The sequence below is a fragment of the Pseudorasbora parva genome, chromosome 10 (genome assembly GCF_024679245.1).
Source record: "Pseudorasbora parva isolate DD20220531a chromosome 10, ASM2467924v1, whole genome shotgun sequence".
NCBI lineage: Eukaryota > Metazoa > Chordata > Actinopteri > Cypriniformes > Gobionidae > Pseudorasbora > Pseudorasbora parva.
In genome coordinates, this window is record NC_090181.1 from 7,879,238 (window position 1) to 7,906,475 (window position 27,238).

The window sequence follows — 27,238 nt, forward strand, 5'->3', positions numbered from 1 at the left end:
ATTATTTTAAAAGGAAATAATGCGCTTGGACATTGACCCAATTGCTGTTTTTTTTTTACTAACGTTACTTAATATGTATCTATTTTGGGTCGTATTAGTTGTTATTTTTGCCCATTATCTGTAAGCCACATGTTCAGATCACAGCGCCTGCGCTAACGCGTCTGTCAAACGATAAATGCCGACAACAGTCTGGAAGGAAACTCCTCCCTGCTGACAACACGCCGCTCTCAGCGCAATGGTCTCCTGGATTATTTCTAGGCTTGTGGTGTAAGTCTTCATTCTATTCTTTTAAAGCATTTTCACTGGGATGCATAAGAACGCTTGATCCTTATATGAATATGTTGTTTTCCAGCTGCTTTTTTATTAATTTTTTTTTTAATGCGATAATGGGTTTCTAGGGCACCTCTTAATTCTAGGCAGAATAGAATCAGAAACGCGGTTAGGTATCAGGCCAGATTCGTCCTGATTATGTATTTGGATTATTTTGTTTACATGTTGATAGGCTATTATAAAGGCTAATGTACACTTGCAAGGCTATGGATGATTCTCCTAAATGAGAATCTGACACCAAGTGTCACGGTGAATTATGCAGCATTTGCATATAAAACCAGTTTTAGCTCAGCTCGTTATATTAAACTCTTGATTAAACTGCAGGATCTAGAATTTTGTGAAAATGTGAAACATTCGATTTCAATTGTTGAAATTGTTGTTTGGAATCGAGCAGGTCTTTGATGTGTCAGTGTAAGACAATGGGATGGTCAACCAGCCGATGACCACTAATGTGTGGCTTTTTCAGCATTTAGGCTACTTTATTTTAGTTATCGCTATAATTCACTTAACATTAGAGATTTTAAGTGTCAATTTATTCCACGTAAATGTGTATCGCTTTAGTCAATCCTCTCTTGCCGTGTGTGCAAAATCTCTAAATAGCTGTTCAATTCATTTTAGATCACAATATCCGATGACATTGCACATATGCCAAAACTTGTGTAGTAAACTAGCTGTGTGAAGAGTCTAAAAATAGACGAGAAACGCAACAAACCTATGTTTTGTGCCCTAGATAGTCTGCTGTGTGCTCTATTTACTCGGTAATGTTTTGTTTTGTGGGTCCCTTACGGTCAGGAGTGACTCTGGATTGGGTTTGTGGGTCGGTCATTTGATCGGGTCAGAGGCGCAGCTGTTGCTGGGCTGGTTGGTTTGGAGAAAGAGAGGACACTAGAATAGTGCTAAACTCAAATGCTTAAACACAGGTGCATGGCACTTCTTTTGGCTATCAAGCACTTTCAATCACCAATTTAACCTATACAGCCGTGCTCAAACGCTATTCGTTTCGACACATTGGCTTCTGGTGTTTTCTTTGCGCCCTTGACGAGCATTCACTTGTCGTGTCTATTTTTATCAAGCATGCAGAATGTAAACCTGCAATATAAACGGGGTCGTTCAGTTATGTCGCCTGTTTACGGGCTACAATGGGCAAGAATCGCAAGAAATATATTCTGGGTTGAGTAAGTGAGCCTCTGGGCCTACTAAAGGGAGGTTATCTCAAATATCAATAATGGAAAGGGAGTGGAGCGGTTTCCTTTCAGGGAAGTGGACCTAAATGGAAATTAAAAATGGCTATTGTTATGTAATTTTGCAATATTGTTTTAATCACGTAATACTATTTTCTTAATTAACTTACAAATAAACCCTACATACCTTATAAACATGTTATTTCTGAAGAGATACACGCGCAAATGAGGTAATACTAAGCAATGATGTAATTTTTATGAATTTTCACTACATTTTCCAGTGAATATTTCCTTCAAAATAAGTGTCTTTTTGAATACCAAGAATTCACCACTATTGCCCTGGGGTAAAAACACTTAATTTAAAGGGATAGTTCACCCAAAACTAAACATTCTGTTATCATTCCTCACTGTTCTGCTGTACACAAAGGAAGATATTTGGAAGAATATTATAACCAAGCAGATCTCGTCCCCCATTGACTACCATAGTAGGGGAATTCAATTTTAAAGAGTTAAGGGGTTTTCAGAAAAAATTGAAACAATTCATAAAACAGAACAGAAAAGGTAACTACATACATTTTTCTGAAGTAAATTGCATAAATTTTAAGGTACAACATGAAACTAATGAATCACAGAGTGGTTGCAGTAAAGATGAAAAAGATCAGGATCTGTGTGCATTGCGCAGCAGACTTTATTTAATAAACTCAAAATAACAATTTATCAGAAACCTCCGAATATGAATGGAACCATCAAACTTTAACGAGAATGGAACAAAGAACACCCTTAAAAATTAAAGGTGCCAGGAAGAACAAAAATGGGATTTCACAGTGATGCCATAGAAGAATCATTTTTTTCCCCAAAGAACCATTTTATGAAAGTTTTTTTAAAGAATAATTTTTAATAACCATTTTATAGTCTAAAAAACCTTTTTGCACTACAAAGAACCTTTTATGCCATGGTTCTTTTGATATTAAAGGTTCTTCATGGAACCACACACCCTGCCAAAGAACCATTTAAGAACCTTTATTTTTAAGAGTGAATGACTGAAAACCAGCTTAATCAAGGTTAACAAGGGGAGGAAACAAGAAACAGGTGAGGTACATTATCAAACAATGAAAAACCATAGTACAGTAACTCATTCAAACAAAGGAAACAGAACAGAGTTACACAACACAGTTTACAACTAAAAACGGAAATGTTGCCGGAATGTTATGCATTTTGGCAATTAATTTATATAATTCGTTTATACTGTACAACGATGGCGTTTTGGGGAACTTAAAACCCAGACTTTTGAAAACAGGTTTCAACATGTGAGTTTTTGAAAACGATACTGTCATTGTCGCCATGTAAACTGCAAAAAAAAAGTGCATTTGTGAAAACTGTGACGTCTAGCAAATGCGCAATACGTTCAATGAGTCTATCAAGGTATCTGCAGGTTTCACCAAGTCAAATTTAAGACTTTCTAAGACCTTTTTAAGACCATTATGAATTAAATTTAAGACCTATATCATGTAATAAAAAAAAAAATCCCACCAGGATCTCTCTCTCTCTCTCACTAAATATATATATTTATATATACTGACCATGATGTATGTAAATATATATTTATATATATATTTACATACATATATATATATACACACACACATCATTTGTGACTTTTGTGAGATCAAAATCAGACTGATTTTGTGATGGTTACAATTACAGTAATAAACTCATCGCTGAACTGCACTGAATGTTATAAAATCAGAAGAATCATTCTCGGGATCACTTGCACGATCCCATTTAAACTAGTTAGGAGTCTGGTCAGCTAACGTAACTGTAGTTCGACTGGATTCTGCCACCGCACATCTCTCTGATGATGATGCATAACTAACATAACAGCGGGCAAGCTGGGGGGTGGGGGGGGGTTTGAAGGACCCATGGACACCCTGTGACATTGCCAACTACTGGCCTGGCTTTAGAACCCTAATTTTTTTGTCACTTTCATGGAGCTGTGTGAACGTTTTAGTTGTTGTCATGGAGCCGATTTCATGGATCGGTTTTGACACCTGTATGTGAATAACAAAAACCTTTCTGTTTTTAGAATTATATTGTTATCATGTAAACATACCCTAAAAGTTCAACTCAAACACAGATATTGTGAGACCTAATGTGACAAATGACCTGTACAAATAGGATGTCTTGCCAATGAAAAATACCTTTCCATCTGTTTTCCACTTATTTATCTTGTTTGTTGCATTTTTCAAAGGCTCATATTTGGTACCCTTTACCCGGCATACTCCTCGTACAAAGCGGTTAAATCAAAAGATGTGAGAGAATATGTAAGTACAGCTCAGATATGTTTCCATCAGTTGAGCTTATTAACCTTTTCTATTTTTAATTTTCTGCTGATTCTGTAAACTTTTTTTCTTCTTTTTCAAATAGGTAAAATGGATGATGTACTGGATAATATTTGCACTTTTTACAACAGTTGAAGTGATTACTGACATCTTTTTGTGCTGGTAAGTAAATGCGCCATTGCTTTTGTCATTTCCTATTGTTAGGAATTACTCATATTTTTATTTCTGCTGATGAAAATGGCAGTTTGATGTGGGCGTTAACCAGCATGACACATGAGCGTATGATTGTATTTTATTGTCTTTTATTGTGTTTTGAAGGCTCCCATTCTACTATGAGCTCAAAATGGCCTTTGTCGTGTGGTTACTTTCGCCATACACAAAGGGATCCAGTGTGCTGTATAGAAAATTTGTCCACCCTACACTGTCCTCTAAGGAGAAGGTACTGCATTTGATGTGATCCGTTCTCGGTTCCTTTTCTTTTTTTGTGATGATCTATTTATTTTTACCCTGTCTAGGCTGAAAAAAAATATCAAAAGACACTATTGAACTTTCACTAATACATTAAATATTAATACAAAATGTACTTATCAAAGCATTTCTATTCTTCTAAATGAAAAACAAACTAGAAAGCATCATCCTCAACAGCTGTGGTGAATCTGAGCAGTTTTCATGTTAAAAAACTGAATTGATAGAGTCGAGGAGGAAATGCACATTTGACTCTTTTTTCCTGGGTTGATTTCCCTGGTTGACTGAGGATGAGCAGGGGTAAGGAAATGGTACTGTGATTTTCCTCTGCTCTTTATTCTTGGGGCAGGAAATTCATCAGAAGGGCAAACTAAGTCCAAACGGATTTGAAAAACACGGATAACAAAGAGAAAACTGTTCATATGTTATTTTGCTCATAGAAAGTAAAACAACATGATGCTGATCTGAAAGTGTACAATGAAATGAATCAGTTGCAGACTGTCATATATTAAATATTCTTTATGACTTTCTCAGGACATTGATGAATACCTTTGCCAAGCAAAAGATAAAAGCTACGATACCCTGGTGCATTTTGGAAGGAAAGGCCTGAATGTGGCAGCGACAGCTGCAGTGATGGCTGCCACAAAGGTAGAAATCTAATACTCTCACCTTGTCAGAGGAAATTACACTTTCCATGAAAAGAGTACAAAGGCTTTAATCCAAAATCATGAATATAGGTTTGTGTGGTTTCTTTATTTCTGCCAATAAACAATAGATAAACATAAATGTGTACATAAAAAATAAACAAACAAATAAAATAAAGAGTTACCAAAATGTATAAGCGAAGTTACAATTGGTAACAGGGTCGCAAATTTAGCTTAAATAACGCTATGACTTAGAGGCTTCTTTAAAACAAAATGGCTTTGGGGCAATGTTGTAGACATTGACAAAATTATATTTTCAATAAATTATAATAAAAAGATATGGTCGCACTTTAGTTTAGGGTCAGATTCTTACTATTAACTAAAGTACTATTCACACGGGATTAGTATTATCTAAGGACCTCTGTGATTTAAAAATTACTCCCCCACATCGGAGTTTTGCGTGGCACATTCGCACGGGATAAGCAAAGCCTGTGATTTTACTCTAATTTACTGACTTATCTCCCGGATATGATGTCAAGACTTGTAAATGTTTTTTTCGTTATAGATATAGCAGTATGAAATCATAAACAAGCATCATATGGTTTTGATTATTTTATAAGACTCTTGCCTTAATAAATTCCTAGTTACTGCTTATTAATAGTTAGTACGGTAATTTTTAAGTTTAGGTATTGGGTCGGATTAAGGGAGTATAAGTATTAATAAGCAGCCAACAGCCTAGTAATATGCTAAGCAACTAGTTCATAGTGAGAATTAGACCCTAAACTAAAGTGTTAACAAAACACTTTATTGGATCATTTCTTTTTACAATAATGCTGGTATCAGGGTTGAATAGTTGCGAACGAGGAATGCAGTCAACACTACAGTTCATGTAAAAACTGAAAAAATAGATCCAAATGATATTACTTATTCGATTTTATTGTAGGTTGTTTAATTTTTTTATTCTTAATAGGGGAAAATCATGTGCGTTCCACATCTATAATGAATTGAATATCATTTTAAAAGGTGTCAAAATTATAACACCAGTGTTTGGGTTTAATACGGTTCGACAGGCAGGGCAGAGCATGTTAGACAATAGTTTACCCAGCAGTTCTAACACCAAAGAACATGGTGTTTATTGCTTAAAAGTATCATCACTTTTGGGTACATTTGATTAATTTAAGCTCAGTGAGGGTGCTCACAAGGAAACAAAATTTTAAAAAGGGAAGGAAAAGTTGTCACACCACAGCTCCACAAATATTTATTTCATGTTCTCACCACAGGTGACGTTTCGAGCCCAGTGGCTCTTCATCCAACAATACGCTTTAACATATGCCAGTTTATTTTATTTGAGATAATATGCATTTCTTTTGAAGTGAATATTTACTATATTTATTCCATAATGCAATTTAAACAGACCGGATAATCAAAGACTAAATACTTCATCATCAGGCTCATTTTGTACAAACAAAACCGATTGTTGATAATAGTCTGACAATATTTAGACGTTCTTAAGGAGTTCCATCTGACTCTCCATGTTCTCGATCCAGGGTCAGGGCGTTCTCTCCGAGCGACTTCGCAGTTTCAGCATGCAGGACCTGTCATCTTTCCAGGCCGAGGGCCAGGAGAAGAATGCAAGTTCTGTAACTACTCAACCTGCAGCCGCGCAGCACAGGACACGCACCATGATGCGCAGCAAATCAGAGACAGGCTACAGCAAGGGTAAGCAATGCAGAGCCAATTCTCTTAACCCTTTGAAGAAGATCCTACTATCAGCCAATCAGATTTCTGCTAATCCTGTTTGGTTTAGCTGCTTCTCTCAATCATCCCTTACATGTAATTAATCCTTAACCTGAGCGTTGTATCCCTGCCAATGTCCTGGGTAAATGTTTACAAACTGTTTATTGCTCTCTATTCTTCATTTACTTCTGTTACACATTACTGTGATTCACTGAAAGGATTGTAGACAAGCGATGTTTTCTCTTAAAGAGATAGTTCACCCAAAAAACTTTCAATGTCATGTTTTTTTCAGACCCAAAAAGAGATATTTGGCAGAATATTCCTGCTCTTTTCCATGCAATTAAAGTGCAGGTCCGTCTTTGCTCCAAAAATATAGAAAATGACTAGAAAAGTACCTATACACCTGAAATCTTCACTTCAACACCAGCTCTCAAATATAATTTATGTTTGCACACGTTTACATATAATGACAAATTGTGACCCGGCTCGCTTTACTTTGGCTCGGTTTTGATCTTCTAAGTTAGTGTGTGTATAGACTGATTGTTATAGTTGCACCACCTCTGCCTTGTCTGACCATGATAAAGCCATTTATTTTTTCAAGTTGCGTGTCACGTTTAAAGCAAGTCTTTTAAGAAAAGTTTGATGTCTTGTGTCATGTCTTGTGTCATAAATCCAATAATGCAGTTTTTACACGTCACATTTTAGTATTGGTACGGCTGGCTTGGAACCTACACCAAGGTGGTACTATAAAAAGTACCCAATCCACCAAAAATGAGCCATATCATGCAGTGGAAAAGCACCATAATACAATTATCTAGTTTTCATTTGATTGATTATTCATCAGTTTTCAGTTTATATTTATAGTTATGCAACAATACAGTTAGTCCACAGTTTAATACATACCTCCGTTTTTAACCACAGTTTTTCAGTTCGTTTTTTTGCTATTCTATTCTTAGGCGACAGAAACAGAAAAAGGTTGAGGAGAAAATGTTTTTATTGCAAAACTCTTTCTTTATTTTACTTAAAAGACTTGAAAGCCCTTACTTAAAACTTTACTTAAAAAACCCTTGTACATATTCCCAGTGTATTGTATAATTTAAAATAAATATAGATAAAGATTTAAAGTGGCAGCTCAGAGATGTACAGTAGCATATATGTATGAAATTTAATGAATAAATGTAGGCTAAAATAATTTAGTCTTCAATATACTACATTGATTAAAAGCTATTTTATTAAAGGTTTTTTTTATTATTAACATCATTTTAGAGGTGAACTGTCCCTTTAAGGACAAGCGGTTAACTAGGCTGCACTGCTGTCAATTGAAGACCTGCTCACATCTCATATACAGGCGCACACGACTTTACTTTCACTTTAGACATAACCGACTGTGCACGTATATGTTAACCTTGTGTGTGTTTGACAGTATTAGTGCAGTAAGACTGTCCAGTAATCACGCGTGTGTTTGACAAACGTTTAGTGCGCGCGCTCAATGCAAAACCGTTTAACGGGCAAGGCTTTAAAACGCGGCTAAACATCCCTAACTTTAGTGCATATGATTGGATATTTGCTCATATCAGTGCGTAGACTCACAGGCACACTCAAAGAGAGCCGAAATAAACTGAGAGAAATATTTCAAATGGAGAGAAATGGAAATGATTAATTAAATGCAAAACCGAATTCACCAGCGCGTATTTAACCGTGAATGCCCTACAGAGCGGTTCAATATTTTTAATATATATATAATACATATATAGTATATAATATATAGTACAGGAAGGGATAAACAGGCCTTTCCTATTCCAGTTATAGATGTGAGAGAGCAGTTCAGGAACAGCAAAATGTAAACGAATCAATTTCCTGAGGAAAAGGAAGTATATTGTCCACCTCATCAATCATTTGTTAGCATCACTATCTTTCACACAGTGTCAAAACTAACTATGGTGACTGAACAATCTTCCATAATAATATATACACTGCCTGGCCAAACAAATGTCACTGTTTGGATTTAAATAGGCAAAAGCTTAAGAGTCTATGATTGGATCATTATCGCAGTGGTTATTATGTATGTTTGGCAACACTTCTTCTAACCCTAATTGATGGAGTGTGCAGCATTTTTTTTAAACAACCATGTAGATATGGATGACGATGTCAAAATGCATCAGGCTCAAATTGTGAAAGAATGGTTGGGCGGGAGCATGAAGAATCATTTTCTCACATGAATCGGCACCTCCGAGTCCAGACCTTAAATTCACTGAAAGTCTTTGGGATGTGCTGGAGGAGACTTTACAGTGTTGCATTGTCAATACAAGATCTTGACCAACAACTGATGCACCTCTTGATGGAAATAAAACAACACAACATTTATTTCCATCAAGACGTGCATCGAATTTTGGCATATATTCAACGTTTAAGTGAAGTTGGTGTCACAGTCTTTGTTTTGATTGTCATGGTACAGGCCATGATTTTGACATGACCGAATATGAGATGTTGAACGTGGAGTCTCCTGGCCCGCTGACTCCCACACCCACCTCGACCCCATCGCAGCCCACTTTGCCTCAACCTGAGCCCCCGACTCCACCGCTTTTCCCCCCTGAGTCCTTCCAGGATAAATCCGTGCCCCCATCTGTAGCCTCAGAGGAGCCCCAGGAAGAGGAATTTGCCTCATCAGCCTCACTACAACTCAGATTTAAGAGGCGTGCCCCTGAGGTACCCCTGCTTTCTGATGGCTAGCTTTTGACTTGCCTGGCTGCACTGGTGCTCTGTTAGCCATGTTGTGACTAACCTGCTCAATCACTAACCATTGCTGCCGTTTAACAGCAAGAGTGAACTGAGTGAATCTAACACTCTTACCTCAGGTCACGGTTAGCATTCGTTTGCAGTGAGGAGAGGCATGGTTTCTAGCTGTGCTGTGACTAACTAGCTCAATCACCAAGCAGTGCTGTTCACCAGCAAGAGTCAACTGAGTGAGTCTAAAGCCCGGGATACACTGCACGATTTGAGTAATCATTTAAGATCATTACAAATCACACTTTGCAACATGGATCTCAACATGGACGACATGCATTTAGACCGTACACAGTCAGCATGTGCTAGTGGTAAACAAAAAGACCATGACAAATCACACTTTGGCAGTTAATAGTTTAATTTGTGCTGAAAAAAATAGGATGCAGTGAAAGAGGAAGGGAAAAGAGCTTGAGGTAAGCAGTTTTCCGATTGCAGGATTGTGACAGCGGCCATCTTTGAACCTTTCTCTGTACAACATAGGTGTAACGACAATGACTAATGAGTTTAATGTCTCGGGGAATAATTAACTCAAAAGGGATTTAATATTCAATATTCATGAATTTATGAATATAATTTGCCAATTGTTCATTACGTATTAAAATTTTCCGATAGGGAAAATTGTTTAATTAAATACAAGTAACCCTTTACGGAATTGCTTGAAATTATCCTACTAAGTTTGTCCTGCAAATTAGTTATAGACTTTTCAAATCAATTCTCAATAAGGGATTACTGCTTTACGAGCGCATAAGAAACATTAACTTTACTGATCAGGACAAGTTCAATATTTCAAATGGTCATACAGTTTACTTTACTAACATAGTAGCATAAGCAGTTAGGTAACGTTAGATCGCAAGTTTCATTGACTTTGTGTATGTGGCAGAATAACAGATTCAACTCATTAAATGTCTTCTGGAGGTTTAATAAACACAGACTAAAAATAACACTACAATTCACACAGAAAGTACATACTAAATATGCATCAAGAGAGTAGAAGTATAGATATTAACGAAAGAATACATAAAAGAGAATAATGAATAGACTGAAATTAGAGAGAGATAAAAGAGAGAGAGAGAGATGAGAGAGAGAGAGAGAGAGAGAGAGAGAGACAAAGAGAGTGGGGGGGGGGGGGTAAGAAGCAGCTTTCCTTCAGTTCATCAAATACAACCTTCACGGAGTTAACTTGTCCCAACGGGAAAATAACACACCCTCTTTACAGCAGTTTGAATTTGGAAGATAATGCTTGCTCTAGTTGTGGCTTCTCGCGTGTGTGCGTTTGTTCCGAGTTCAAATGCCCTGCGTGTCCGGTGGTTCTTTCCGAGGTCGAGAGGGAGCGGCTGGTTGCTTTCTAGAGACGCTCCGTGTCCTCCTTCTGAAGAATGCCCTTGGGGCTAGTAAGTTGATGACTCAGTAGGGAAGCGAGGAGAACCAGGGAAGAGGGGAAGAGAGGAAGAGCTGGGGCCTGCTTGGAGGGCCTGCATTGGTGGCATGGCTTAAGTGCCAGCCACCGTGGGTGTTGGCTCCCACAGGGAGAGAGTTGGAGAAGTAAGAGCGCAAGAGATTTTCAGAGAAGAGCGAAGATTGTCTCCACTGGTCTTTTAAGGTCTGGAAGTAGTCCCACCCTCCAGGGTTAGACTTAACCAATGAGATTGTTGGGATTTCCAGGCGGGAAATTCCTCAGCAGATTTTATGGCTCTTTGTTTCAAAGCTCGACTCAGTGGGTCTCTGACCATTCATACTATAATTAATGCAACAAACACACACTGCATTTTCTGAATAAGTGATATACATGGAAGTGTAAGTCGTGAAGTGAGCATTAATTTGATAGGAGACATGACATATATGAGGTTATCTGAACTAGTAATTTGTTAAGACAAAGATAAAAAAGATGCAAAATACCATACAGAATAAACATTTTACAAAACAGTTATGTGTTTACATATAATGTCCTGGGGTGCATGTTAATTTATAGATGGTTTGTCTATAATTTGAGGCAAAAGCTCTGTGTCTTAAACTCTTTGTGTCTGAAACTTCATGTGGCCAAATTCTTTTGGGCCATAAAACATCTTATCAGATGGTTTCCAGGGTAACGAAGAATCTTTCTCTGTTGTGTTGGGGGAAGGTCTGTCAGTAAGCACAACGCTTTCAAAAACATATTTGTTAAATGTAACTGGCGATTGTGTGTTTGATTCGCCTGAGTCGCAACATAGGACCAATGTTTAGGAGCTACAATCGTTTCACAATGGCAATCTTTTATCTGGGACAAATTTGCAGTGGGACAAAATGACAATTTCTGTTGTTGTGGCTCCTAAATGGCGGTCCTCCTTCGTACAGTGAGAAAGGTTCAAAGACGGCTGTTGTCAAAATCTTGCGACCGAAGATAGCCTGCGATAATTTTCTGACAGTGTCAGAAATGTAGCATGATCATCTCACAGTGCGTTTGCTGCTACGACCTACGTCTACTGACTAGCCAATAAAAATGCAACATGAAATGGCATATTGATCAACGCGATATGTAGCTAAAACTTAAAACTACCTCAAGCTCCATTTGCAAAACTGGTATGCCAAGTTACCCTTTTCCCATCCTCCTCTTTCACTTCCACCTCTTTTTTTCAGTGCACATAAATAACCACAACTGCCAAAGTTTGACTGACCTTGCTCTATTTTTTTATTCTTCTATACTAACTTGCGTTGTAACCTACGATTCAATAGGTGTCATCATCATACAGTGTGCATACCGTACTATGTTAATTAGATCCATATAACACAGTGTGATTTGTAATGATCTTATAGGACTGCTGAAATCGTACAGTCTGTACAGCAGGATTACACTCTCACCTCAGGTCACTCGTTTGCGGTGAGTCACAGAAGAGAAGTGGCAAGGAAAGATGACTCGAGACTCTGTGATGGAAGAAAGACACACTTTCCCAAGCTCATTTGTTTATCACATAAATGTTAGGCTTGTTCACCCAAAAGGTCAGACTTGAACATTTCTAGAATCTGATTAGCTGACACTTTTCTGTTGGTATTTGTTAACAATTATTAGCAACAGCTCATGCATGTATAAAGACTTGTCTATACTATGTGAGGGAAAATATTAAGCATCATATTATGTTTGTAACTGGATATTTTATATTGTCATAATGCTAGATTGTTAAAAATATTATCCGGTGAATATTTATTTTGTTAAATTGTCAGTGTGTCTTTTTCAACCTAATATTAATGTTTGATGCATGATGTACATCAAACATTATTAAATACTATTTTTATTTATTTATTATTACAGTTTAAAACTAGGGCTGTGAACAGAATAAAATAATCATTAATTAATAATTTAATTATTTCTGTCCAGTCTTTAGAAAGCAACTTTACAGATTAATAATATAACATTTGGTAAATGTGTTTAAAAATAGGGTCTTAAATATATTTAATTTGTATATAATTGATATGAAAAGTATGTAATATACAGTATTTCATATTGTACATATATTTAATATTAAATAAAATCACATTTAAAATATCTAAAAACTGTAATTTGTTTCCACAAACTTTTTGTGAACCTCTAAGCACACACTTGCAGCAGATCCCAGTTTGAAAAACCCTGCTCCACGCGAGATGATCCGCCAGCCTTACTGCCATAAATGCACCACATTTTGTTGAACCCTATTTTTGAGGCACTAACTGGACTCGAGTCAGCTAACCTGGAATCAAACCAATGACATCTAATTAAAGATGTTGGTCAGAGCCACAATGAATAATCTGATGTGAACCATGCCTTGAACAAACAACATCTCAGTACAACGAAGATTAAGAATTGTTGATTTGCATTGGAAGAGTTACAAAGGCATCTCTAAAGTCCTTGATGTTCATCAGTTTACTGTAAGACAATCTGTCTATAAATGGAGTCCAACACTGTTGCAGCCCTAGGGGACGTCCTGTAATAATGACTGTAAGAGCACCATAATGTCACACTTTGATTAATATCAGTATTCCAGTAGTAGTTAAGATCCTGCTGCTGCCTTTTACAGATGTGTGGAAGGATAAAAGTAGCATCTAAAACACACATACAGAACAATAATAACGTGTGTGTAGAAGCCCTTACAGGACAACATGATTTTATATCTCACAATTGCAACTTAATTTCTTGTATTTGTGATTTTATTTCCTGTTATCGCGACTTACAATGGAGACATAATTTAGACTTAAATTTTTGTCATTTTGACTATTTCATATAATTGCAATTTTTATATTCCACAACTGGGACTTTCTTTTAATTAGGATTTTGTTTTCAATTTTGAGAATAAGAATATAAGTCTTATAAACGTGTCTATATCCCACAATTATTTTCTTGTAACTGACAGGCCCTACAGTTTAATAAAATATCACATATTATAAAGGCACTTCATACACTGAAAAACTGAAAAGCACATATTGTCCAATTTATCCAATCATAGTGTCTTCTAAACTGGATTTCTTTGCATGCTTTCGATTAAATAGTGTAAAATGTTCAATCTACTAGATTAAATTATTTAGGGCTAATGTGAACGAATGAATTACTCAAAATGATTTTTGCTTAAAAATGTAATTTCCAGCATGCTTTGCTTGGGATTTAACGAGGAGAGTAAAATTTTTTAAATTGAGTGTTATTTTATGTGTTTTTGGGCAAGAAGAGCAATGGGGAGACTTGATAGTGTTTAATAGTGTTTAATGTTCAATTATGATGGAAATATTTTAAACAACACTGGGTGCATTGTGGATATGGGTGGAGCATTTGCTTGGGCTGTGGACTGATAAAGCACATGTGAATACTGCTTTGGCCATAAAGCATTTCTTGCTTAGCATTTAATGTGTGCTATTGCTAATAGTTCAGAAGCTAGCTAGTACCATAGACAGTAAAAGAAATGGACAGAGCATTCCCATAGACTTCAACGGCGGAAAGTGAAGTCAATAAGAAGCACTCATTTCCTGATGGCTGAGCGAACTGCGCAGGCTCAGACTGAGCTTGAGGACGTAGATGTGACGTGAGCCTCCTGTCTGACAGCTGTAGGTCTTCTAGTAGTTGTGGAAAGTGAAATCTGAATCACGTTGTTAAAATGTTTTGTCCCGTTGCCTTTCGCTCACTATCGGCTTCTCCCCATTCTTCTCCCTTGACTTTATCAGACTTTATGTCTCCACGTCCCCCCGACTGCCTTATACACAGTAAAAGATTGCTTCTGAGTGTCTCCTCCTGTCTATACAGTAATTTCTCAACAGTGCGACAGAGTCGCGTTGGTTATGACACAATCGTTAGCCTATTTTTATAAAAATAGCTTTTATGAGGCGATAGTGTAAGATACAAGGTAATGGAGCCTTTTATACATTGTCGTGTTTCTTTATAAATAAACAATAGACAAATGGAGTCTTTAAACGCCTCAAATGTAAAGTTATTCACTGTCAAAGTGACTCAAAAATGAATGGGAGTCAATGGGATGCTAACAGCAGGTGATGGCTTGGTTAGCAATGGCCGCCCCTATGGGTGGAACGCTTTCCGAGTGCTAGATTACCCCCTTGACTAGTACAGTCTTTTAGTCATGTGACACAAAAATATACGAAATAGGGAACCATATTAAAATAATTTATATACTACTTAACAGGGATACTTAAAAATGAATTAATTCCATGATTTTGAAATTACATGAACAAATTTTGTTTAACCAAATAAATTTATGTGGAACCGATGTACAAGATTAAATCATGTAAATCCAACACACTTTTTTCAGTGTATTTAATTGTATTAGATGATTTGTTGATTACACCTTCAATAAAACATTTGCAATTGGTTTATAAAAGTTTTTTTTTTACATTCTGATCCGCAGGGGTCAGCAGCATGTGGCGTTTCGAATGTTTTGAACCAGTGAATCATTTTGCGAATCAAGTGGCTCAGTTGATTCAAAGTCTTAAAAAGCTTAGGCTGCATCTGAAATCACATACCCTCTTGAATAGGTATACATTTTGAATAAGTAATTACTTCACAACCACTCAAAATGTATGTAGTACATAGTATGAATGAATGTAATCTGGGTGTACTAGATTCGCCATGTTGTCGTTCTCATGTGACCTACCAGCGTCAATTGCATTGGCACTATGTGAGTTACCTCTCACGTGAATGCAAGCAGATTCGGCTTACCCTATAGCAAGTTCTCTTTTATGATGCTAATTTGCATATGCAAGCAGGTGCACAAGAGAATACAGCACTTTGGTATGGAGCCAAAAAGTGTGTGCCGATCTTTTGTTCTTTTATAAGTTAAAGCTGGTGGACTATTTTAACTCCTGACTATACAACAAATACAAGCTAACTGACTAAAAAACAAAGCATGTTCAGTCATGCAGTCTCAAAACATGTTGTATACATGTTTTGTTTTTTTTCTTTCCTTGGATTGACAGATCACACAACCATACATGTGCTTAGTCCTTCCTCATGTTGACCTGATCTTGTGATCATGTTTATTTGTGAACTGTAAACATGACGCGTGCGTGTCACTTGACATATTTTTTGACATATACTTGACATATCTCTTCTCTCTCTCAGCCTCCTCCTAGATCCCTTAGACCCTTCACCCGATCCAGATCAAAGAACGCCCTTTCTTCAGACACTGAAGCCATGTGACTGTGCATATGCCCCGAGAGTGCTTTAGCTGTCTAACCTGCAACACGAGGAAGGCAACAAGAGAAGGCAGAAGGAAAAAAAGGGAATGCAGCCAAAATGTTCAAATATTCAAAAGCAGCCTTGCTCTGTAATGAGGTAACCAAAGCGATGTGCAACCTTTCGCTTCTGATCTTTGACGCTCATCCATTTAGGCAACACATCTGTGTACATACTGCTGCTCTCAGACTCTTTTAGGGTTATTGAACTTGTTTTGTACATATTTATGAAATGTTTGAGTGTAGATTGTTGATTTCTTGGTATGATTTTGGGAGAAACTAATGCATGCATGCCCCTTGGAGTCTGGAGTCATACTGTATTTTGGGGGAGGGTTCATTTCCACTCCCTTAACAACTACTGGGTAGCAATGTGTTTCCGAACCAATCTTTCTTAGAACAATAGTTCTTAGCAAAAACATACTGCACTGAGATGGTTGGTGTGTTTGGTAAACATAAGATTTATTTCATGATTTATATATAAACAAATGCAAAGGTTCTTGTGTAGAGAGAGGGACTTTTTAAAGCAAGCTTGTAGTTGAACCAAATTAAGGTATTGATTACAATACCTGATGTGATTTATGATTTTAAAAAGATGGACAAAGTGCAATGGATTTTATAATTCTGCTTAACTTTCAATAGCTCAGCCATAATCTTTTTGTGCCGTATACTGTATGTAAAAAGTTTGGAAATATTTGTATTTTTTGTTTTTGTAATAAGTCTCTTATGCTTATCAAAACTGCATTTATTTGACCAAAATACAAAAGAAAAAAAACTAATATTGTGAAATACTATTACAATTTAAAATTTTGGATTCCTATTTTATTATACTTTAAAATTAAACCAGTCATAAGTCACAGAGGTATATTTGTACATTATATTATATGGGTCAAAATTATCGACTTTTATGCCAAAAATCATTGGGATATGAAGTAAAGATTTAAACATTTTCTACCGTAAATATATCAAACATTTATTAGTAATATGCATTGCTAAGGACTTCATTTGGACAACTTTAAAGGTGATTTTATCAATATTTCGATTTTTTGTGCACCCTCAGATTCTAGATTTTCAAATAGTTATATCTCTGCCAAATATTGTTCTATCCTAACAAACCATACATCAATGATGTATAAATCTCAATTTTAAAAGAAATTGTATCCATATGACTGGTTTTGTGGTCCAGGGTCACATATGCTGATTTATTATCAATTTTGGAAACATTGTGCTGCTTAATACTTTTTTTATAACCTGTGATAAAAAGTAAAATAAAAAGAAATATATTAAAAAAACTGTATTTATTTAAAGTATAAATATTTTGTAACAGTATACAATACCGTTCAAAAGTTTAGGATCAGTTGTTTTATTATTATTTTTAAGAAATTAATACTTTTATTTAGCAAAGATGTGTTAAATTGATAAAAAGTGAAAGTAAAGATTTATATTGTCAGAAAAGATTTCTGTTCTTTTAAACCTTTTATTCATCAATGAATCCTGAAAAACAGTACCACAGGTTCCAAATTTTATGTGTGTGTGTGTGTGTGTGTGTGTGTGTGTGTGTGTGTGTGTGTGTGTGTGTGTGTGTGTGTGTGTGTGTGTGTGTGTGTGTGTGTGTGTGTGTGTGTGTGTGTGTGTGTGTGTGTGTGTGTGTGTGTGTGTGTGTGTGTGTGTGTGACTGAAGATTAGGCTAATGAAAATGAAAATAGAGATAATGATGGAGATAATGGAGATAATAATAAAGATAATGGCTGATGAAAATGCAGCTTTGCATCACAGAAATAAATTATAATTTAAAGTATATTAACATAGAAAACCATTTCTTTAAATTATAATAACATTTCACAGTATTACTGTTTTTTTCTGTATTTTTGATCAAATACAGGCTTGATGAGCATAAATTACTTCTTTCAAAACAATAATAACAGTAATATTTCCAAACTACTGGTAACAATACATTAAAAATTGCTTTTCTAGACCGAAAGAGGCAATTAAGTTGATACTTGTTAATGGACATTCATATTTTACTTCATTACTTAAATTTTTAGGCATGTATAGTATTTTTTTAGTGTTTAGAAAACTTTCAAAACGTGTCATTTAAGCCTTTAAACTGAATCGTTCTGTTTTTTCTTAGTTGGCTTCTTAACCCTTTTCAGTTGCTTGATGTTGCATGTATTAACAATGACATTTTGAATGTGTCTCACATTTTTGGCCTCCACTTTCTGAGCGTGTTCAGTATTAAAGTACCTTATCAGAGTTGAGCGGGCATTAGTGGTGATTTGGTACAACACAAAACGGGTCCTTCACTTAGTGTAGTAGCTAATAGTTTTACTTTTGTAGCATTTACGAATTTAGTCATATGTGAGAGAAACAAATGTCTAAAACACTGGGTAATTAGCATGCATCACAGAGAAACTCACAGTTTGGTGTTGTATCATTCCTGATCACAGTCGAGTGCATTTATCATTGAGCTGTAAATCTCTGTCATGGAGAGGGCAGCGGTGTATCAACTAAAAAGAACAAAAGCATAGCAAACACCATTGGGATGTTTAGAAAGGTGTTTTATACTGTGAAAATGATGACAATCCTAATCCTATAAACCTGCTTCATCAAAATTAAAGGTTTTATGTGTTTGAGATCTTGTAGCTGTTCAAATTGTTATATCAAACTTACAAAATATCTGCCTCAGGAACAGTGTCATTTTATCACAATTTTATTTACACTTTTGAAACATCTAAAGTGTGAGAAAGAAAATAATTGGAATTGTGATAATCTGGTTGGTTGCTTTTTTTGGCTTTGTTTTTACTGCAAGATCAAAATGCAGCATTTTTCTCTATGAGATGGGTATGATTTTAAAGTGCTCTGTATGAAACCATATTTGGCCTTTACAGCATATAAAAACAGCTGACTGTTGCTTCTATAAATATTCAGGTCATAAAAGGCACAAACTTTGAAATTTCATACCATGTGAATAGCAGTTTAGTTGTTGATTTTGGTCTTCTATCATTCAGTAGGAAAATATATCGCATAGCTATTTATGAAGCAATGTTAAAGGGATAGTTCATTAAAAAAAAAAAATTATATATATAAATATATAAATATATAAATATATAAATATATATATATATATATATATATATATATATATATATATATATATATATATATAATTAAAAAAAAATAATAATGTCATTTACTCGCCCTTAAGTTGTTCCAAGCTTTTATGCATTTCTTTCTTCTGCTGAACACAAACGAAATTTTGAAGAAACAACAAACAGTGGGGTGGTGTGTGTGTGTGTGTGTGTGTGTGTGTGTGTGTGTGTGTGTGTGTGTGTGTGTGTGTGTGTGTGTGTTCAGCAGAAGAAAAAATTCATACAGGCTTGGATTTGGAACAAATTGAGGGCGAGTAAATTACAGTTCTCTCTTTTTTTGGTGAACTATACCTTTAATTTCTTTAAAGGAAATGTTCACTCACGAAAACAAGATGATAACTTTAAAAAAACGGTTTTGAATGACAAGAACTTATGACCAAAATCTGTTGACAATTTCCCAATGGAAGGACGATTTGGGAAGAGATCCAGTCAGAACTCATAACTAATGTCCTCTGTGAGATGTGGGACATAAATTGGCATATACTTGCTGCATGTCTCGTAAAACATTTTAAAATAACGTCTGGGAGAAAGAGCAGAGCATACGGATACATCTGAAAAAGCGCGATGACGTGAAAGAGATCTCAATTCAACACAAGCTCGAGCTCAATTCAGTCCGGGTTTCGCGCTTCAACGAACAAATACGCACAAAATTATGGCAAAATATCCGTTTAGGCGAGTATTCACGAAAACAGTCGGTTATAGTGGTTAAGTGAACGATAATATGAACGTAATAACATAATAAAATGAAGTATGAACTTACTTACGGTATCCCATTTTCGTATTACGGAGCCCCTAAAGGAACATGGTGGTGGAAAAATATCGCTGCGTCTCAATTTGCCTAAGTTACTTGCTCCGTTGCTAAGCTACATGCATCCTGTCGCCATTTAAACTGCCCTGCCAATTATCTTGTCAGTTAAAATCCTCCGCATTAAATTCCATTTGATTTCCTACCGTTTCAGACAGAGAGAAATGTAGTACTAGCACGTTGATCTGCCATGCAGTCATCATGGGTTTTTCATGTGGAGTATCCTATTGAGTTTCCAATTTGCATAATTATGCATTTAAATTTTAATGACCAAATGTATCTTTACAAATGTTAGCAATGCTGTTGCAGAAGAAATATAATGTGGATCACATTAAATAATATAGTTAGTTAGGTTCGATACTTATTATTAATAGTCAATTTAAGACAAATCATTTCACGGCGGCCATCTTTGAAACGCTTCTCGGGCAATCGGGCATGCAAGTGCAGTTCCTGTCTATTTAAATGGGGAAACAAATTCGCCAAAACTGTTTGCCAAACTTGCGATACATACTGCCTTCACATGCTATTGGAAATTTCCAAATTCCCACTTCAGAAGTCATGATTACGAGCTTGTTGCATTCAAGTCCTTTGTTGTCGGAATGAACATGAATAATAGAGGACATGTTTATTCTTGCCTATTTACTGGGATAAACAATGCAATGTATCAAAGGGTATCAAAATTATTTCACGACATGAGAGGGTGTTCAAGCGCAATATTTACCCAGGAAACTCGTATCAATTTCCAATAGCATGTGAAGGCCACATTAATTTCATATTTGAAATCAATAAATCTGTCAACTACTGGCTCAAATCATGACAAATAACTGCATTTTTAACATTTATTCCTGTTTGTTGTTCTAATCGAATCTTGTGCAATGGGTCTTGGGCAATATTAGCTACTAAAGTGTGTATGGATCTGCACTTTAGGATCTAAATAAGTACTATGGGGTATTTTTGGTTACTCCTTTATCAAAACACTACGATTTGGTACACACTAATTCTCATTTCGAATACTATTTAGTACAAGTAGTATGCAAATTGGAACGCAGCATTGGTCAACGCTTTTGTGTTGTCTCAAATGTTTTGCGTTCTGCCAAGAATGTTTGCATTTGCTCACGTCCCTTTAGGGGCTCCGTACTACGTCAACAAAATGCTGTTAAATATGGTTCTCGTAAACTACTCTCTGCATCAGCAATTTTCAAAATATTAAAAGGTGAGACATTACACATGCATGCTTAATTATGTCAGACAAAGAAATGTTTTTAAAATCAGGGACTAAAGTAGAGGCGGTGCCTTTAAAGACTATTACAGTCCTGACTGTCTGTTAGTTAAAAACAATTTGAAGCTGAAATAGTAGTATCATGTATTTTTGAGTTGTTTGTGCCCGGTTGTTCAACAGTAAGAGTAAAAATGCCTTTTTTTCACTATCCTCTTAAAAATGGCTTGCAGCATCACCATACTCCACATCTGTCATGTCTGGCAGGCCAGAATATACTGTATGTCATTGTTCAAGTTCTTTATTGAATAAATCTTGAGTGAAAAAGAGAAGTTGATGTAAAAGAGTGAAATCTCTGTTAAAACAATGTATTGGCATTAAAAAATTAAAAGGTGAACATGAAACCTTGTGTCCTAGTACTTTTTTAATATACAAAATAAAAGGTTTAATTTTATTTCTTTCCCTGATCCAGTGTAAATAATTACAAATAAAATATTGATTAATTATATTTTATAATGAAGTATATAAATATAATTTTGTACTTCAGTTTATTTTACTGAAATTAGCTAATTTTTTATTTTCTAGCTAAAATGTTTGACTGAACACGTAAGACCACAACAATTTAATCACAATAAATAAAACATTTAAAATAATTAGTTAATTCTTGTTATGAATTATCAGTTACGTTTGGTAAATGGACTGCATTTATATAGCGCTTTTATCCAAAGCGCTTTACATTTTTGCCTCACATTCACCCATTCATACACCGACGGCGATGTCAGCCATGTAAGGCGCCATCCAGCTCGTCGGGAGCAGCTGGGGTTAGGTGTCTTGCTCATGGACACTTCGACACTTGGTCAGGTGGAACCGGGGATTGAACCACCAACCTTTCGGTTTGTGGACAACCTACATGAACCACTGAGCCACTGCCGCCCCACGTTTCTATGGAGCCCCTCAAAAAAATATGATATAAGAGGAAAAAATATATTTGAATGCTTTTGCGTTCCTCTGCAAAACTTCAAGTGAAGGCAAAGTTTTGTGAAAGAACAAAAACATTGAAATTATTTTTCCTTCCATGCATTGTAATTCCAATGCATTGTAGGGGATACACGTTTTAAAAAGAATCTTTTTCTATCTTTTTTTTAACATTAAAATGAATTTATTCAGATGCATTTACACATGATGAATCCTCAACACATTTCTTCAAAAGAGACTTCATACACACACAAATCAAAAGAACACAACAGAATTACAGATACACATATTAGACACTTCTTTATTTGCTTAAAACAGAACAGAATAAGGTTAGGAGGGTTTTACACCTTCAGATTTACCCTATCATGGTACTTCTGGTATGGGTCGTTGAGGTACCAGTTCCTTCTTTTCCAAAAGGATGTTGTCATTTTGTCCAGCAATTTACATTGGGTTTTATTACAGAATACATGTTCTCTCAGGCGCTTCTTCCGGGCTGCAGACTTTTTCCACAGCTTTTTCTTATATCCAGCCTAAAAAACAACAGCATTGTTTAACACTCAAAGAACAAGTTTCAGTTCAGCTTTGCAGGCTGGGTTCTCTACAAAAACAGCCCGGATTTTCAACATGACGCCAAAGAATTGTAGGACAGGACAGACTGATCTCATGAAATGGTGTATGTATGACACACCAATTCGTATGCCATTTTGGCGTGCTATAAAGACGCATAATCGCTTTTTAGCGTGTTTATCAATGCCATTTCTTTCTACCCCCCTACACTGCCCCTACCCCTAAACCTACCCTTCACACACACAGCCCCTAAACCTACCCATCACAAGAAACATTCTGCATTTTTACATTTTCAAAAAAACATAATTTAGTATGTTTATTAATCCATTTACCTTGTGGACACACACACATATTCAGACACATTTTGAACGCGTAACTCAAACTCTTCCCTAAACCTACCCATTTGTGTATTATAAAAACCAGGATAACAGGCAGATACGACTGCAGGCACAATTTATTCAGAAAGTACAAATATTCCCAGTGTTCCGAGGCCAAACGATTGATGTGTGTGAAGAAAATTCCCAAAAGCGATCAGAACGTCGACTCCATCCGCCAAAGATTAATAATAAATTTCAAATATTGCCGCCGGAAGAAACGTCAGGTCAGCTTTGACAGCATTAGCTGTCGTGTGTCTCGTGACCAATTGCGTCATTACGTCAGCTTTGATTGTAAAATGCCATTGGCCCTCCTGTTTCTTGTGACCGAGCGTGTCATTTTCATAATTGTCGTCTCCCGTGTATCATTTGAATCAGACAGAAATCGAGTGCGTGTGTTCTGTTCACAAAGGGGCGCGATCATCATTTCAACGACTAAAACATTAATATCAACTCTGTTCTTCACATGAAGATATCGTATGACTTCAGAAGACTTGGAATGCAACATGAGTTAATACTTTTATACACTTTTTTGGTCCGTTTTTGCAATAAATACATGTGACTGTACATTTTTGCCTGTTACATGTTTTATATTGTTGAGAGTGGGTAGGTTTAGGGTAGGAGTGGAGTTAGTTGCTCCAAAATATAAAATTAAGGCTATAAATATTCATTCTCTCAGATCAAGTTGGCGGAATCACACAGCATAGATATACACGCGGAGATGATGGTTTGTTTGGGCGCAGACATACACGCCGAATCACACGGCGTAGACATACACGCGGATAGCTCAAAATGCGTATAGATAACACGCCACTTGCCTTTAGAAAGTGGAGTGTATGTTTACGCAAAGTCATGATGTCATGTTGGACAGGACAGCTCTGAATAATGTGTGCATGCTTTACCTTTCTCCTCACCCACAGGCCACAGTGGAGCCTGAGAAACCTTTGAACCACCGACTTCACAGACTTCCTCTTGCCTTTCCTGAGACTGTAGTATGTTAAGTTCCTGATTGGCTGGAGCATCAATGAAGGGATGAGGGGATTAACGCTGCAGAAAAGAAAACATCATTACAAAAAGTGACAATTTTCAGTCAAAACATTCAACTAAGCAGATAAAGCTTTGGAACATAAAGTCATGAATCTTGGGGAAAATATTATATTCTGCTTAATTTGCTGCTGTTGGTAAGAAGTATAACAGTGCAGAAACAAATGGTGAAACCTATAAACCGGTGTGTTTATGAGTGACAAAAATAACAAATACTAGTCTGCAACATCAACCGGCATAACGGACTGCAATATTCCATATGATTTCATGGTGACTTTAAAGGGATAGTTCACACAAATAGTCTGAGCCTTTGAAGCTCCAAAAAGCATATCCATCATAACAGAAATCCACATGGGTCCAGGGGGTTAATAAAGGTCTTTTGAAGTGAAACAATGTAAATGTGTAAGAGAAATATCCATATTTATAACTTTATAAACTATAATCACGGCCAGTAAGCGATTCGAGTTCTGGCAGAAGAGTGACCTCTGACCCGTCACATTGAGTAGGATGTAGGAATAGCGTAAAGCCTGGAACACTCCAAACTGAGGATCTGCCACCGGAAAACTTTGGGCCAATTTTTAGCAACAGTTGACTTTTTTTGTGTGTTTTTTGGGTTAATTCAGCTTGTAGAATCAGTGTCAATGCTTGAATATGTATTATATTCATATGAAAATGTATTTTATTGTGCACTATATTAACCTTACTTTATTGCTTATATCTGTGATTATTATTGATTGTAATGTATGTGGTGTTATTTATGCATGTTTATGTAAATATGTGGATATATGGTGACTATATCTCTTTGCCTCTATTTCTCAGTTTTTTTTTTTTTTTAAATTCATTTTATCTTTTATACTTTAAGTACAATTTTCCTCAACTTGTTGTACAGCACTTTGGTTGTGCTTGGCCATTTTTAAATGTGCTCTATAAATAAACCAAACTCGAACTCAAATGTATTGTTAACTCTGTAATAAATTGTATTACCCAATGTTGGTTTGTGCTATTGCACTTTTCTTGCAATATGAGCCCCAGTTTGTTTGTTCTTGTGCATTACATGTGTTGTTTCAGACATGCGATGTATATTGTTGTGTTCACACAAAATAATTGGTATAAAGCCGTCTGTGAGAGAGAGAACTCTGATTGGCTGTTCAGCTTAGTGAAAGAGTCAATGCACAAAGCAGCAAGCAAAAGTCAAAAAGGTGGTGTTCTAATTTTATGTCATCTTACCTGAGTGTTCCTGGGCAAATATTTTAATATTAACATGAGTGTAGTGGAATAAAGAAAGCGATCAGCAGGGTGTATCTGCAGCGTCGGTTTTCCCTTTTGAATGACGAATATCTGCAGATATAGATACAGTTGTCTCATTTACACACAGATACAGAGTCCGCATACTAGTTGACAGTCGGCTGTAGCTCTCTTGGTGTTTAAGTGCAGCTTTTTTGCAGATCTTTGACGTCTGTTTGGTCTGTCCCTACCCTAAGCTCAGGTGAGAGTAGACACATCTTGCTGTTCAAACATAAGGGCTTGGCAACAAACTCAAGCTCCTCTGACATTTCTCTTTAAAATTCTTGTTTTAGACTTCTAACTTGTGACCGGCGTTTTGTTTGCTCTATCCACTTGTCAATATTTCGCGTACGGCCGTTACCAGAAGCCACTTATTATAGTTTATAGTGTTATAAATATGGCCTTGGGGGGCCTCTGGGAAATAATTCTAAAGACACATTTATGACAAATGATGATAACTTTCACAATAATATTTTAATCATCATTCTATGAAAATAGGGAAATACACAGATATAATGATGATGACACAAGGGAACACTATCACTGAAATCATGTTGAGAAGGATTCTTTTTCCAGCTGATGAACTAAAACAACAGTCAACAGACAGACTGAAATATATGTGGTTAAATAGGCGATGTTTTACCGATTGAGCAGGCCAGTGCGTTGTACAGGAGCCGAAGTAACAGGAGGTGGTGGTTTACAGACATGTCTCTGCACTACAGCTGAGAAGCGAGCCGTCTGAGTGAGTCTGACCGCAGGGGTGAGACAGTCTCTGCCGAAAACCGACAAGGGTCTCAGCAAACCTGGTCATCAGAGGAGAAACAACTCTAAATTACAGACACGTCAACACTGGCAAAAATACACCTTACGAAAGTTAACCATGGCTTTACTACAACAAAAAACAACAACAACAACACATGGTTACTAGTTATACCATGGTAACTACAATTTGGGTATAATAAAAACATAGTTCATTTAGTAGGCGATTTGCGTTGACTAATTAAAGATTTTACAGCAGCATGACATTCTTTACATGCAACGACAATGTAACTATGAATACAGCATTCGCGTCGAATAATATAAACATCGCCACATTGTAGCAGACATATGAACCTTTAATTGCGTATAACAATGCACGCCAACTTTAAAAGTCTAAAGAAACACATTTGTATTCTAGCAAAGTATGTCTGGCATTCCAAATATTAAATGTGCACATTTCATACCTGACAGTCCTCTCGTCAAGGTGGCCGCCATCTTAACGACACTGACGCTGCTTCAACTACAGTGGCTGGTCAGGACCAAAAGAAAACGCTGTGAAAAAACACGGACTAGAAAGGTCCAACCAAAACTAAAATTGATTTACAGAAAGCAAACAATGTTATAAAAAACTATGTATAAAAAATAAATAATTAAATAAATAGAGTTTGTCATCTGTTTTTATTACGCAAAACAATAGCTCGATATAGAAAGCAATGACGCAATGGGATGCTGGATGTTTAAACCATAGGGTTAAACCCGGTTCAAGCTAATTATATATTTGAGAACATTTATTGTTATTCAGGAACAAGATATAGGCTACTACATATAACTAATTAGTGCCTCATGATTTTCCTTATGTGAACGATACAAAGTCTGAGGAGCAAAAAAAAAGTTGGTTAATCTAATCTTT

At 36.2% G+C, this 27,238-nt stretch overlaps 2 protein-coding genes across 3 annotated transcripts; one reads left to right on the forward strand and one right to left on the reverse strand.

The window, feature by feature from the left end:
* Window positions 1-144: 144 nt before the first annotated feature.
* On the forward strand, window positions 145-17,749 carry reep1 (receptor accessory protein 1). The gene is made up of 8 exons (XM_067454998.1): window positions 145-267; window positions 3,760-3,832; window positions 3,936-4,012; window positions 4,169-4,289; window positions 4,850-4,963; window positions 6,507-6,678; window positions 9,152-9,402; window positions 16,046-17,749. Exons 1-8 carry the CDS (start codon window positions 236-238, stop codon window positions 16,121-16,123), a joined length of 918 nt encoding a protein of 305 aa, XP_067311099.1. The 5' UTR covers window positions 145-235; the 3' UTR covers window positions 16,124-17,749.
* On the reverse strand, window positions 17,740-26,947 carry mrpl35 (mitochondrial ribosomal protein L35). 2 transcript variants are annotated; one of them, XM_067455000.1, is made up of 5 exons: window positions 26,793-26,947; window positions 26,213-26,372; window positions 24,144-24,288; window positions 22,660-22,830; window positions 17,740-18,662 (listed from the first exon to the last, which is right to left on the reverse strand). In XM_067455000.1, the coding sequence occupies exons 1-5, from the start codon at window positions 26,821-26,823 to the stop codon at window positions 18,597-18,599; spliced, it is 573 nt and encodes a 190-aa protein (XP_067311101.1). In that variant the 5' UTR covers window positions 26,824-26,947; the 3' UTR covers window positions 17,740-18,596. The 2 variants fall into 2 exon arrangements, with proteins under 2 accessions (XP_067311101.1, XP_067311102.1); XM_067455001.1 differs by lacking the exon at window positions 17,740-18,662 and having other exon boundaries at window positions 22,584-22,830.
* Window positions 26,948-27,238: the final 291 nt, after the last annotated feature.